This window comes from Rhinolophus hipposideros, assembly GCF_964194185.1.
Source record: "Rhinolophus hipposideros genome assembly, chromosome: 25".
NCBI lineage: Eukaryota > Metazoa > Chordata > Mammalia > Chiroptera > Rhinolophidae > Rhinolophus > Rhinolophus hipposideros.
This window is the reverse complement of record NC_138071.1, coordinates 29,639,643-29,653,900: the sequence shown is the minus strand read 5'-3', so window position 1 is coordinate 29,653,900 and position 14,258 is coordinate 29,639,643. Positions and strand designations below refer to the sequence as shown.

Sequence of the window (14,258 nt, the reverse complement as noted above, 5' to 3'; positions counted from 1 at the left end):
AGTGTTCACTGTCAGATCCTGGAGGTCTTTCCATAGCTCCCAACCCAGCCTGTGGGGGCCCCTGTTTGTTCTTCTCCAGGAAACCATGTTAGCTTCCCACCCTGGTCACCCTGAGCTGCCCAGAACTGCAGAGGTGCAGAGATTTCATGGGGCGTACTGCCAGCTGACAGGTGAGTCGGCCCTCTGTGCGGACGCTGGGTGTAGGTGTGGCTCAGTCAGGGATGAAGGACTTCCCTGCTCCCAGCTTCCTGCAGCTGCCAGTGCCGTGGAAGGTGCAGCCCAGCTGGAGGCTGCTCCCGTGGTGGGCTCCTGGCCGAGCTGAGGGACCCGAGCTTCGGGCACTCACATTATTTAAAATGGGCCGCAAGCAAACCCGCCTGACCTCGCTCTGAAGGGGACATTAGCTTTCTCGTACGAGACAGTGAATACGTACACCTGCTTCTGCTTCCGAGAGACACAGTCTCTGTCTCCCAAGGCTGTTTGCTATACATGCATCCTTGAAAAGACCATTCCCGCGTCTGCTGTGAACTGCACAGAAATGGGAGAGCCCCATCCATCGTCTCCCAACACGGAAACATACTTGAAGAAAAACAAACTTAACTGCTATGAAACATTTCTTAATATCAGAGGAAGTGAGTAAATCTTACGGAGATTGAGACCGTACCGTTTATCATCATCATCATAACACGGTTACATTGTTGTAACTGTTTAATACAATAATTATAACATACTATTAAAACACTTGCTTGGGCAGCGGGTCTCAAATAGTTCCAAGGAGCACTACTCTTAGCTCATAGATATTAACACTGGTATACTCTTCGGCACATATCACAACACTTCAGACACACATGTTACGTGTTGTGGGAGCCCTAATATTCCCATGGGCTGGTAAGAGGCAGGCGCGAAATGTGAGCGTATAACACACGCACCAGAGTACCTGCTCTTTATCTGTGTTTTTATAGGCTTTCCACAGAATAGTTAATGTGTAATAAAATGATTCTTGCTCAGGAAAAGAAAGATTATCGCTTAGAAAGAGAGAAAAAAAGAAAAAGAAATCACTGTTAAAAAGTGGTGGTTATATCTGGGTAGCTTGAGTGGTTTGAAAGTTGTGAAGTCAGGTTCAGAGGGTTCTCCCATGAAATGGGAGTGTGTTACTTAGGTGTTTGTTTTGTGACTGTTCACATTTCATCTCGCTGGAATAGTCGCTACGGTAGATGTAAACTATGAGTCTCATCGGCTCGGGTTCAGCGGTCTCCTCCCTGTGGGCACAGGAGCGCCAGCTCTCACTTGGGCAGACCAGCTCCATGGTGGTGGTGCTGGGCCCTTTGGACCCATGTGAAAACCTGCTCACCCCTGGTTTAGGACGCACCTGCCCTCGCCACTGAATTTGAGGAACTGGAGTGCCATGATTTAAGTGCAGCCTATTCCTGTAACCTGGAAATTGGAAAATGATATTTAGGGCAAAACTAAAATAAGTGTATGTTTAGGAGCTTTGTTTATAGCTCGTATCTCTAAACTATCCTTAATGCAGAAGGAAAGATTGCGTGGTTTATTGCGAAACATGGAAATATTTATCATTTTGTTTACTGTGTTAGGTGTTGTAGATTAGTGCATTACCATATCTGTGTGAATTTTTAAGTTTAGGTACAGATTCAATCATTTGGTGACTGCAGGAATGTAAGGAAGGTTCTTTGTTTTTTGTTTTTGCCTTGCCCTCTCGTTTGGCCCTGAGGTCAGAACTTGCTTTATATTTATAGCAAACTGTGCATAAGGATTCTTTGTTATCTTCCAGCCTCGTGCATTAATGAGAATTCTGTCTCATGTGGAGAGGAATGAGATGTAATTGGTTCATCTACTGTCCTCTTGGTTTCTCAGGTGGGATTAGCACGAGGAGTTCTCCGGTCGCGCACTAGAGGGCGCTGGAGGCTGGGCGCCGCGGACGACGCCTGTGCCCGCGGGCGGACTGGGGCTTCTGTGCCTTCAAGTGCAGCGGGCACTAACCCGTTTGGCTGTCCCAGTTAGCCTTACATTCCTGTGATTAGAATCACAGATAAAAAAATTGTTAATCTACGTTCATGGTGGAAAGTGTTAGGAAAGTAATTATTTGAAATAGTTATGCAAAATGTTTTTATGAAGCATTTTTTGGGTGGTTTCTTTAAAGCTTGATGGTATTTTACGTCATTTTGAATGTGTCAGTCTACACATTATAAACTGTAAGCCTTTAGTGCTTTTTTGTCCAGCTAATAAATATAAATTTCCTCTCCTTCCAAAGAATCTTTATGCTTTCACATAGACAGAAACCTAATTGTTCATGAGATGAAATAAAATATTAAAATTATGTCTGTTATATTTTTCAGGGAATCCGAGCCCGGATTCTAGAGACCCTGGTCATGCTTATCCTTCTCGCATTACTGATTTTTGGGATAGTGTGGGTGGCCTCCGCACTCATCGACAATGACGCTGCGAGCATGGAGTCCTTGTATGGTAGGCATGGCCCTGCCCAGACCAGCTTCTCTGATGGGGGCCGTACTCACCAGTCCCTTTTTAAAGTATTTCAGGAATTCTTTGTAGAGTTAACCCTTGTTGTTAATATACAGACTTAAGTTTTCAGACATGTTTAAGAAAAGAAATGAATACTCATGTGTTTCCTATATGCAGAACTTGTAAGCAGCTTTTCAGATTTTTTTTTTTTTGTTAGTTGGTTTCTGTTCTTAAAATTCCATGGAGGCTTTTTTTCTCCCTCCAAACAGGTTTTGCAAGGGGGTTATTTCCTGTTCTTCTATTTTAGATCTTTTTATTGTACAATTTAGAAATTATATGGTTTTAGTAGACTCAAACAGGCAATTACAATGTTTACTATACATTAATTTATAGTCAGCCCGTATCTTAATGTACAGTATTTTGGACTTACTAAAATATATTTACATTTTTTATAGATCTCTGGGAGTTCTACCTACCCTATTTATATTCCTGTATCTCACTGATGGGATGTTTGTTACTTCTCTGTAAGTATTTTTCTGACTTAATGTGATAGGGAAGTAGAATTATTCTGTGTTCTAGAAAATTATGGGAAATCTTCCTGATGAGATTCCTTAATAACTTGGAGATTTTTTTTTTAAAGTTGGCTCTTAACTTTTTTTATGTTCAGGGTAGATTTTGACAAACTGAAGGCTTGAAATAATGAGACACTATGTTGTTCTCTAAAGAAAGTGTCTTCCACAGGGTTGGGGGCGGGCTGGGGAGGGCGAGATTCATGCACGTGCACCCCACATGTGCACACACGCACACACACATGTACACACTGCCATTGCAACACTACTTTCTACTTTTGAATGGTGATGGTAGAATTGTGTATGGTGAATTTGTGGTCTTTATTTCATAGTTTGTTTAGTTTTACTTAAGACATTACAACATATCTCAGGGATATTATAAGCAGATAAATGTAGTTAAAAGGATTTAAGATTATAGTTGTCACTTTTAGATATTCTTGTCTGGTTCTCACTTCCATTAGTACTTGAAATTTAATCTGTTCTTTCGTTGGTTTTCTTTAATTGCTTTTAAGTGAAAATACTTACTATTCAACTGCTAGAGTCTTGCGTGCTCTAAGCCTCTCTAGTCGTCACCCGTCTCTCCTTAAGTACAGGAAGACACCCCCTTTAGCTCCTTGTCAGAGATGCTGATGAGCCCTCCGACCAAACTCAGAGACTCTAAGTCAAGACAAGAACTTGCTTAAAGCAGTAGTGTTTGAGCTGCTTTATTTTCTGGACTGGTGGTTCATCTGCTGAGTCTGAAGTGAGCTTTCTGTCTGTGATCCCCCTGCAGTGTGCACTCCAGTTGGCCTTTCGCGCATGTTTACGGTCATGGGTCAGCTGCTGGTGAAGCCCACGGTAAGTCCATCCCAGCAAACCACTCGGTTTGTCAAGGAAAGTATTGCACTTGCACACCCTTTACGTTGTGAAGTGGCATAGCTATGGTTCTGAAAATTTGGCTGCATATTACATCTTGATTAATTAAGTTGTACTTTTTCCCTTAGTCTCGGAAATTCTATATATTCATTTTTAAGTGATTTTCATTTGGTAGTAATTCTAATGATTTGTCCCTAAGTTTCTTGGCCTCTAGCTATTTTGTCAAATATTTAATAATGTGAAAATAATTCTTAGCTTCATGCAGGGAATTTGTCACTGAAATTACTCTCATGGCCCCTCATTGCCTAAAACTCTAAACCACTTGTGTGTCCTGGGGCCTTTCCCAGCCTTCCCACTGAATTGCCCCACAGACTCCTGTGCGAGGCGGCAGCTGACTTGCTGGCTTGGAGTGGGCAGCGCGATCTCCCCAAGCACGTCTGAGGGCTTCTCCCGCCAGCGTCCCTTCCCTGCCAGCCGCCGGGCAGCCCCCTTAGGTCTGGCTATGGTGTCCATGCACTTAACTACCGTCTCTGAACCTTCCCTCACTTCTTCTTTATGTTGAGAGAATGAAGCTCCTTCCTCTGCAATCTCATATTCCCCTTTGTTTGTATCTTACTAGTTGCCCTTATTAAATGATGATGTTTTTATGTTTGTTTTCCTATCAGGGTGATTCACTAAGGGAGAAGAGTGAGGAGATACCATAATCGATTTTTTTAAAGCAAATGCTCGCTTAATTATGAAAGTTTTTTTTTGTAAATGACCAAATCTCGTCATATCTTCTTTTAAATAAATTGGATTCTTTTACTTGCTACCCAAATATACACACACTCAGATATGATACCCATGCTATTAAATCTTGAAATTCACTGCCCTCTTCAACAGGTTTTGTGACACTGCCTTCATTTTGTTTCTTCCTAATTCTCTGGGTGTTTTTGGGTTTTTTTGTCTCTTTTTTTCATTTTCATTTCCTGCCCCCTAACATAGAGGCAGATGTTTAAAGTCCTGTCCTGGGTTTACAGTGCTCTTCTTTGTTCTCCTGACCCCCCTGCCACTTACTTCACTCCTAACGTCTAATCCTGTGAGAACAAACTTCAGTCCAGGGTAGGTGCTGGAACTGAATACCCCACAGAGCTGAAAACTCAGCGTACGTGAAACCAAACTACGTCTTCAGCTCCCCTCCCCAGACTTGTCTGTTATTAGCAGTCTCCTCAAAACTTTCATTATCTTTGCCAGTTTTCATCTTCCTCACATCCAATAATAATGGTTACTTACTGAGTAACTGAGTATGTGCTGCTATGTGCTTGCAATAAGTACTTTATTACACACGTAATTTCATGGATCCTGATGACAAACTGTAAGTGAGGTGGTGGTGTCCCCATGCTGTGGCCAAGGCAGCTGCATGTCAGGGAGGTCACGTCTCTTCTTCAGGCCTACAGGTCTGGGAGGTGACTGGGGGTGGCTTCCGAGCCTGTGCTCTGGCCCAGCGCTCACTCCATCCTGCCTGGACACTAGAATATAAGCCATTGAAGGTCAAGGACTATGTCTGACTGTATTGAGGTCCCCATGGGGATGATAACAGTGTGTTTTCATGGGCTTGTTGTAGAATCAAGGGGACCATGCTCAGAAACACTCGACACAAATATGCCATTCATGTGTGACTCACACAGCACAGACCGGTGGCGGTCAGCCGTTATCGGACAGTTCGCACAGTAAGAGGAAATCCTTTTGTGTGTTAGACTGGAAAGAAAGTAAAAACAGTAGAAAGTGGCGAGAACACCAAAGGGAAAGAAACGTGGGATGGTGGCCCAAAAAGATACAGTCCCTGCCTGTCCTGGGCGACTCAGCCCCGGGTCACTGCCTCCTGGCTGTTCAGTGCGCCCTCTCTCCTCCACTCTAGCCTCGCTGGCCGCCTGCCGAATGGGTCTCCCCACGATGGTATCTTTTTTAACTATTTATGTTTTGTTAATATTTATTCTTATATTTTTTATTTTGTTATTAGCTCTAGGCCATAGGAGACTATCAATGTTTACTGAAATACTGGGAATTATTGGATTGTTTTAAATACGTTTTGTATAAATTCTGCAAATTTGGTACCTGATAGGGATTGCATGATTTTAGAGTCCTTTTCCTGAAAATACTTCATCAGGCAGCTGAAAGAATATACACATATAGGGTTTCCATCGTTTTGTTTTGTCCGTCAGCTCCTCACGGTTTACTGCTGTGCTGGGAGTAAGTGGTTTGGGTTTCAGTGACAGAGGACACTGATATCAGCTCTTCTTCCTTTCAGATTTTCCCGGAGCTGGGAACATGCTTAGGATTGTCTCAAGAAGGAAAGCTGTGTTAACAAAGCTAGAATTCAACAGTTTTAGGTTTTATCAGTTTCAAAGACAGTGCAGATAATGTCCCATATAATTGCTTATTGATTAGTGGTTTTTGGGTTGTTTTTTACTCGTGTTATGTGGTGTGATAGTGAGTTGTATCTGCGAGAGCTTACTATTTCTCTAGGGTTCTGTCTACAGGATGATTTTTATAATACCAGTGTTTAATATCTGTGGAAAATTTTATAGTCTATAAAGATGATATAAATGGGAAGTACTGCATGGTAATGATTTCTTGTTTGAAACATTATGTGGGTAAATAGAGATGAGGAACCAGCGTTGGACTGGGTATCTGTTTCTTCCAGATCTAAAATACTGGCCTGGGCATAATGAAATATTACTGTATTTACCCTTTTGGATGTTTAGAATTTATACATTTGTTTGCCATTGAGAGAGCTGCAGAGTAATTTAATCCTTTAAAGTTTAAAAAAAAATCCGATTTAAATATGTAGATTTTGTGATCATCAGCTTTTGATGTACTTAGTGATACACTAGAATATTTTTACTTCATTTGTACACAGAGTAGTTTGAGTACTTTTGTTTTAACCCCTCGTGGTTTGAGTGGTGGTCTAAATTACAGAGCAAATCGCCTTGGTCTTCTCATGAGCACTAGTGTTGTATGTCGCATCATTCATCATTCAATAGTTTGCTCTTTAAATTTAGATTCTGGAAGACCTGGATGAACAAATTTATATTATTACCCTAGAGGAAGAAGCCCTTCAGAGACGACTCATTGGTACGTATATATTACCTATTAAGACCAGAATAAAAATAATTTAATTCAAAAAAGACAGACAACCTAGAGGAAAAATACAAGCTTCTCAGTACCTGGTGCTGCAGCTCGTGGACCTCCCCGGTGGGGAAGGGTGTGCTGAAGACTAGTGCCATTTTGGTCAAATTCCCATCTTTCCCTGACTGCCTGGCTTAGTCAGCAAGGTCAGTTCCGAGACTCTGGCCATTGCAGGATACCTCTACTGCCAGTCCTACTGTATTGGGAGCATTGTGACTTCAGTTGCTTAGTGACTGTCATATCCCTATTTCATTTCTCTCATGCTGAATCTTTCAGGTAAAAAGCAGTGTGTTTCTTTGACACTGAGGTGTGAAATTGGACTAAGTTGTACTCTGTTGTTATTTGGCAATGCAGTTCATTGTCAGCTGATAACCAAGTAAGCATGTCAGAGACTTTAAAATTTTACGTTTCGTTACTGATCAGTTTTGGCTTCAGATGTAGAACCAATGAAAAAAATAGTAATGACACTAGTTTAACAGAGAAATGACATTGTTTGGGTAAATTTTCTTTTGATTTTACCTCGGTGATTTTCACCCTGCACGCTTTTCTCTTATAAAGTATTTTTTTAATATTGAAAACCCACCACCAATGTCATATTATTAATAGCTAACTGTATTTCAGAATCATAATGCAAGAGTAGGTCTAAAATGAAGGCTTACTGTAAGTATGAAATACTAAGAAATAGAAAGAAATATACCTACTTTCAGTTACAAATACTGAATTTTAATCATCGATCCAAAAAGTGTTGATAATACTTATAACTTTGTTCTTAGATCAGCGAATTTCAGATTGCATCTGTTCTGGAGAATTCTTGTCAATAATATTGTATATTTTGATACTGATAATTTTTAGACTGAAATTACATGTATCTTTTATTATTCTAACTTTATTAAATCTACTTTAAGATTTAAGCCTGTTTAGTTCTAGAGTTGTAACTTTAATCGATACTATCAGCTTTATAACATTTCATGAAAGTGACAAATATTACATAAATTTGTCTTATTTAGATAATCATGCTATTGTGAAATAAAGATGCCAGAGTTGTAAGGAATAGAGGCCTGGCTGCCACCTGCAATGTGGGGTCACGTTTCAGGCGGAGGTGCAGACCATTTCTTTCTTATAGACTAGGAGGCTTGGGTCCAGGAAAGTAAAGTGTAGTGCTCCATAAATTAAAGAATTTGAAGTAAGTCTAATCAGAACCAAACCAAATCGAAAATATAGCCTTTTATTACTTTGCTCTGACACAGTAGGAAAAAAAAGTCCTTCAGAATCTTTCTAGGTTCTTTGGCTCCTCAAATCGAAAGTGGTTCGTAATACCTAAAGAAATTGAATAGGAAATACTTGCCAGAAGGCTTATATTATAAAATGAAGCCAGCCCAGAAATGTCCGTGTGGAGAGGACCAGGGATGGTGCCATAGCTAAGTGTGATTTGTTTTCTGCCGTCCTGGTCAGCTGCGCGCTACCCCTGACTGCTTGTTGCCCAGCTGTCCTCAGTCTCACCAGTGACAGTCACCAACAGTCTGTTGGAGGACTTGCTGAAGTTTTGCTGTTTGCTGCTGGCTAGCACTGGGACTGTTTCAGGCGGAGAAGAATAGGTTTGTGACATAAGAGGCTCTGTGGCAAAATGGACATCTTACTAACAGAGTAAGGCTCGTGAGCTTCAGTATATTTACCAACATGGGTGGGGGAAGGAAACCAAGATGGGACTAAACAACAGTTGCTGATTGGCTATTTTTAAGAAAATGTAGATCATAGGGAGTTAGTAATAGAAATCATCCCCATGGGTTTTAGTTCATCTAGAATTTTGTGAAATGTATTTTGTGGTACCAGTTACATTTTAAATTATTTTTTACAAGTGAAGTTTTCATTGTTTTTGCTCTGGGCTATTAAAAAGAATTGGATAAAATTACTTTTATCAGAGTAAAAGATTTTTAAAAAATACAGATTACAGCGGCAATTTACCCAGAATTTGAGGTGATGTTTTGTTAATGAATGGCACACTGAGTGTGCTGTCTGGGTCCGTGTGGGGACACGTGTCACGTGAGACCTGGGGACATCTGCATGGTTTGCTCTGAGCCCAGCTTTCCAGTTATCTGGAAAACATGATACTTAATATCAAGAAGTGCTTTAGTGCAGGAACAGCACTAGTTTCTCTGGGAGATAATATGACTTGTTGTGGTTATTATATTACTGGAGATGAGCTTCCGTGCCCGGTTTTCCACATCTCAGGATTGCTTTCGGATGCAGTGTGTGCCGGTGATTCCTCCATCGTCCTGTTTGCCACTCGATGGTGCTAGAGGTTTTGTTCTTGTTGAAATATCTCACTGCATTAAATATGTTAATAAGATGAAGCTGACCTGTGTGCTTCTGTGAGGTGAGCCAGCGTCCTGTTTCCAGACTGTGCCACACTCTCCTCCCTTTTCTGTTTCCTGCGTGTCTTCTTCGGAGCAGCAGGTTTTGTGGAGATGAATTTAGACTCTGAGTCTCAAAACATAGACTAATTGACTGGAGAAGAGGAGTGAGAATCTGTAAGATTTTATCCAGAACTGAAGCACTTGGAAAAAAGAAATTGCAGAGAAGCCATTGTTTCTGCAGCAGGAGAGCCCCAGCTCTCTGCCATCTGGTTGAGAGAGCCCCACTGCTATCTACCTCGTCATAGTGGGATAGAGACACGTCCCCAGACTCAACTCCGTGTGGCGTGACTCCTGCTTCCTGCCATCCCAGGCACAGCCTGAGCTCTGCAGGGGTAATGAGTGCGCTTGCCCTTCTCCTTTTCTGGTAGTCAGCATAAGGAGCAGCGTATCCAGGTGCCTTGCATCTCAGACTCTGTGCCCCACGTCTGTTCATCCCATTTCGGACCTGATTTCCCACTGTTCCTATGGTAGCTCTGGAACTGTGCTTGTACCCTTTGGAACAGCACTGACCCAGCAGCAAAACCTTTGTAGCCTCAACCTCACCATCTTGCTTGAAGAAACTTGGCTGTGCCAGCGCCCTTGCTTGTCCCGTTGCCCACCCTCTCCGGTGGTAGCTCCGCCCTCTCCCAGATCCCTCATTTTTCTGTTCCCGGAGTTTGGGTAGGTGTCCTGTTCTCTTTTGCTATTTTCAAACTCACATCATTGGGCTGTGACCCGAATACATCCCCCTTTTCCAGTCACTCCTCACCTCGCAAGCTATTCCTCTGTGGGGACAGAGCCCCAGAAAGCAGTTTCCAGGCTCTCGGCCTCATGTGGAGAGGTGCTGGCTTGGATAGTGGATGGCCGTCAGCTGTAGCCATCGAGCCATTGGCCACTGATATAACTGCCGCGGCTACGGAGGGGAGCCGAGGAGAGTGAAGGAGGAGACTGAAGGAGAGTAAGGAGAGTCGAGGAGAGTCGGTCGGTTGGCAGCAAAGCGGACAGCAGGTCGCACGTCGTGTAAACCCAGCCTCCAGTGATACCATAGTGGTATGACTTCCCTACCTATGGCTCCGAGGGTGTTCCTTTTTGGCCTCACCATGTCCTGCGTTCTTATGTGGGGAGCGGGAGCGGAGACCCTGCAGGCCGCCCCGCCGCACACCCCGCACGACACTCTTCCATCATCGAGGACGTGAACTCCGCGTTCACCATCATTCTCTCTGGGACAACACCTGTCATCATGCTTGGAGCTGGCAGTGTGTACATGGGTGACCTTTCCTGGACTCGGGGACACTCCTTGACCTTTCTCTTTGCACAGCCCCCCCGCCCCTCATTGCCTGGGATCAGAAGCCTGGTGCTGACAGTAGCAGGGACTCATGTCCTTGCATAATCGCAGAACCCGTCATCCCACTCTCCACCTCCTACCCTCAGTTCCCTTCCTGTAGGACTCTGTTTCCCATAGTTCTTCAGTATTGAGAGGTAATCTGCCGTTTATCTATCCTGATAGCTTTGTTACCTTCCCCCGGATTTCTTTTGTCTGCTCGTGTCCTTACACAGTTGGAATTCCTGGGCTGGCACAATCAGTCCTCTCTTACTCTGTTGCCCTCGTGCTAGGCCACCCACCACTCTGGGCAACAGCCAGCTCTTCACATCTCCACACTCACACCTGTTCACCTGACTGCAAAGCCTGGCCTTCCTTAACGGTGTGATCAGTGTCTTCAATTTACTTTAGACTCTGCTAGATGACTTACATTCTCTGTCCTCAAACCTTCCTCACCATTGTTCTCAGCTGATAACCTTGCTTGAGAGGATAGAAGCAATCATGAAGAAATGTTCCCAGGCTTTTTCCTTCACTATTGATGGGCAGCCTCCTCCATGAGCTGCCTCTTCTCCTTATGCGGTACCTGGATTGTCTGTGCTTCTGGCCCAAGTCAGCCCTCCCCCAGGGCCCTGCATTCTGTCCTTTATCAGTGATTCAAGGGCGCGAGCAAGTGATTCCACTACCGTGTCTTCCTTTCGTAAGTGGCTTTCCCCACTTGGGTCGCTTCCATCAGCGTGGAGATGTGCTGTAATTATTCTCCCTGGAACCTCGGGGTGTGGCTTGCTCTTGCTAAGCCCCGCCTCCACTCTGCCACTTCTTTCCTCGTTTCCTGCTGTATTTCGTCGGATGGCACTTGCCACTGTCTGACACCCTGCTTTACTTTCTGTGTGTCGTCCATCTGTCCACACTAGAGCAGGAACACCGCAGGGGCAGGCATTCTTGTTCCTTCCTTTCTGTGCCCCTGATCCTATGGCAGTGGCAGACACAGAGTGGGTTGATTGAGTAAATAAATAGATGAAAAACATGCAGGGGTTGTCATGTGCCACAGAAGTGAAGAAGAAAAAAGTGGAAGGTGGTGGCAGCCTGTGGACAGTGTCTGGGAAAGCCCGAGGTGGAGTCCTGGAGACAAGCTGGGGTCGAGGGGTGGCAGGACCATGCGTGCTGGGGTGTTGCTGCGGAAGGAGAAGTAGGGTGATTTTCCCCATTGTTAAGCCATGAGGTTTGAGCAGCAAGATCCATTTCTGCTCCAAGACCCCTGCAGAGCAGCCCAACAGAAAGTCCCATTACATTAATTGTGGTAGAAAATCTTTTATAATTCCTGTCCAGGATTAGGAGGTACATGTGTCATTAGCATGTTTAAATGTTTAAGTACTGCAGCAGCATTAATTGAAATAATTAGCTTTGGGGTGTGTGTGTGTGTGTGTGTGTGTAGCCTCTGGGTGTACTGGGTAACTTTAGAAACACCATAATGAATAGGAATTAGTTTTTGTTGTTTAAGTTCAAACCCTTCACAGTTCCTTTAATGTAATTTATTTAAAAATATTGTAGACTTTGAACTTAATGATTCAATTGAATTTTGTTAGGTGCTATTTTCATTCTCACGATAAAACGTTTGTATATCACTTTTGGTAGCAGTTACTTTCCTGGTTGATTCTAATCTCTTTTTAAAGCCTGTTCTGTCGAAGCTTGTATTCTTTATTCTTAAGAGCAAAGATGTACTTGTTGCATTTTTGCTGAAAGTCAGGTTGTAATACTTTTGTATTCTGAAAAATAAAGGATTTTAAAAAACCAACACATCGACCTTTCCATGGGGCTAGTGACCTGTCAGAAGCATTTTGTCACCATCATCCTTGAGTCTTGCTATTTACAACTGAGTTGAGTTTGCCAGGCCATTTTACGAGGATGCCAAGGTTGAGGGTGGTATTTGTGCTTGCTTTAGAATAATAGCGTATGGTCAGAGGCATTCCCCATCAGCATTGGCAAGATGATTTGCTAATTTGGTTATTATCTGATGTCTTTCACCTAACACCCCTAATGATATAAGGAAACTTATGTCAGATTTTATCTTATGTTCTGCACCTTATTTCATCTTGGCTCTCTCGAGGTATTCTTCTGTAGTCTAGCAATGGTTATTCTACGAATACAGTTTACTGTTGGTTATATCACTAAAGTGAAACTATCTCATATTTGTCAGACTCTGAGCCACTTTGAGAAAGGTTTGGGCTTCGACAGGCTGAAGGTGATCAAATACCAGCTTTCATCAGGAACGTACGTAGCAAAGATTACTGACACCGAATTGACCCCTTCTTTGGCAACACTGTGATAGAAGAAAGTATTTATTAGTATCTCGACTTCCTGAGCTACTGGAAAGTATATTAATTTTACTGGTATTACTAATTAAATGGTTTCTTTCTAGTAACATATCAACATTTGGGTCCAAGGCTTTGAAACAGTGAGAGACATCTTGTTACAATTTATTCAGCTTTTTGGGTCATATAATCACTTTTAAGACAATAAGATGTGGCCCAAACAGATTATTTGTTACAAAATGAAATGATGTGACTGAAGAGATACAAGCTAATACAATGTTTTCAAGCTAATACATCAGTAGAAGAGGAATACTTTGGCATGAGAAACTATAAAATAATTTTGAGTCAAGTATCATATATTCTCTGACATTTAGAGAGATTGTGTTATATAAATGATCCAAATCTGTTAGCAGAGGACGACTTTCATATATATATATATATATATATATATATATATATATATATATACCCAGAGGCTACTTGTTCAGCTGTAGCCCATTTGGGTGACGGTGTTCCCGATGGCAGCACACAGAAATACGAAGTTTAAAAAATAACCTAGTTTAAGATCTACCAGTAATGTACTCGTATATCTAAAGTAGAAAAAAAAGCCAAACCATTAATTTTACATAGCTTTATATGATGTTCCTAAACCTCATTGTTTAACATTTTCTATCTTGTGGCCATTTATAATGAGAGTATATTAGCATTTTCAAAATTGTGTTGGATATCAAAAGTTTCATGTTACTTGTTTCCATATTTAGCCATATTTTTGTGACTATGTCAGAAGTAAATGGAAACTATTATTATTTTAACAGATATCAGCATTGCAAATGAAATAGAACTTTTCTAGAAACAGAAGTTTTGAGTGTCTGGAGTTTCTGTCTGCCCTGTAGATAGTAACAGTGTTTGTCCATGCGGAAACGATGCTTAGCCATCTGAGCGTCCAGGCTTTGGACCGCTTTCTGCGGTCTGCCTCATCAGCCTCGGCTGCTGGTGTACAGCACTGCTATTGGCATAGGGGAGGAGATGGTTCACTCAGCGAGTTATTGGGAGTCTTGGGCTTGCAACTAAATTGTTTGCCTAAGTGATGAGAAATAAAAGTGCTTGTGTGACCTCACATTTTGGTGAGAGAGATCACTCTGGTTACTTTAAAGTACTAAGT

At 42.4% G+C, this 14,258-nt stretch overlaps 1 protein-coding gene across 7 annotated transcripts in view; it reads left to right on the top strand.

Annotated features, from left to right (window-relative positions):
- Window positions 1-14,258, top strand: part of LMBR1 (limb development membrane protein 1) — a 116,592-nt gene that overhangs the window by 76,426 nt on the left and 25,908 nt on the right. For all 7 annotated transcript variants that reach the window (XM_081038824.1, XM_081038823.1, XM_081038821.1 and 4 more), the window contains 4 exons: window positions 2,358-2,484; window positions 2,937-3,005; window positions 3,823-3,887; window positions 6,947-7,019. In XM_081038824.1, coding sequence (XP_080894950.1) covers window positions 2,358-2,484; window positions 2,937-3,005; window positions 3,823-3,887; window positions 6,947-7,019 — 334 coding nt within the window. The remainder of the gene's footprint in view (window positions 1-2,357; window positions 2,485-2,936; window positions 3,006-3,822; window positions 3,888-6,946; window positions 7,020-14,258) is intronic.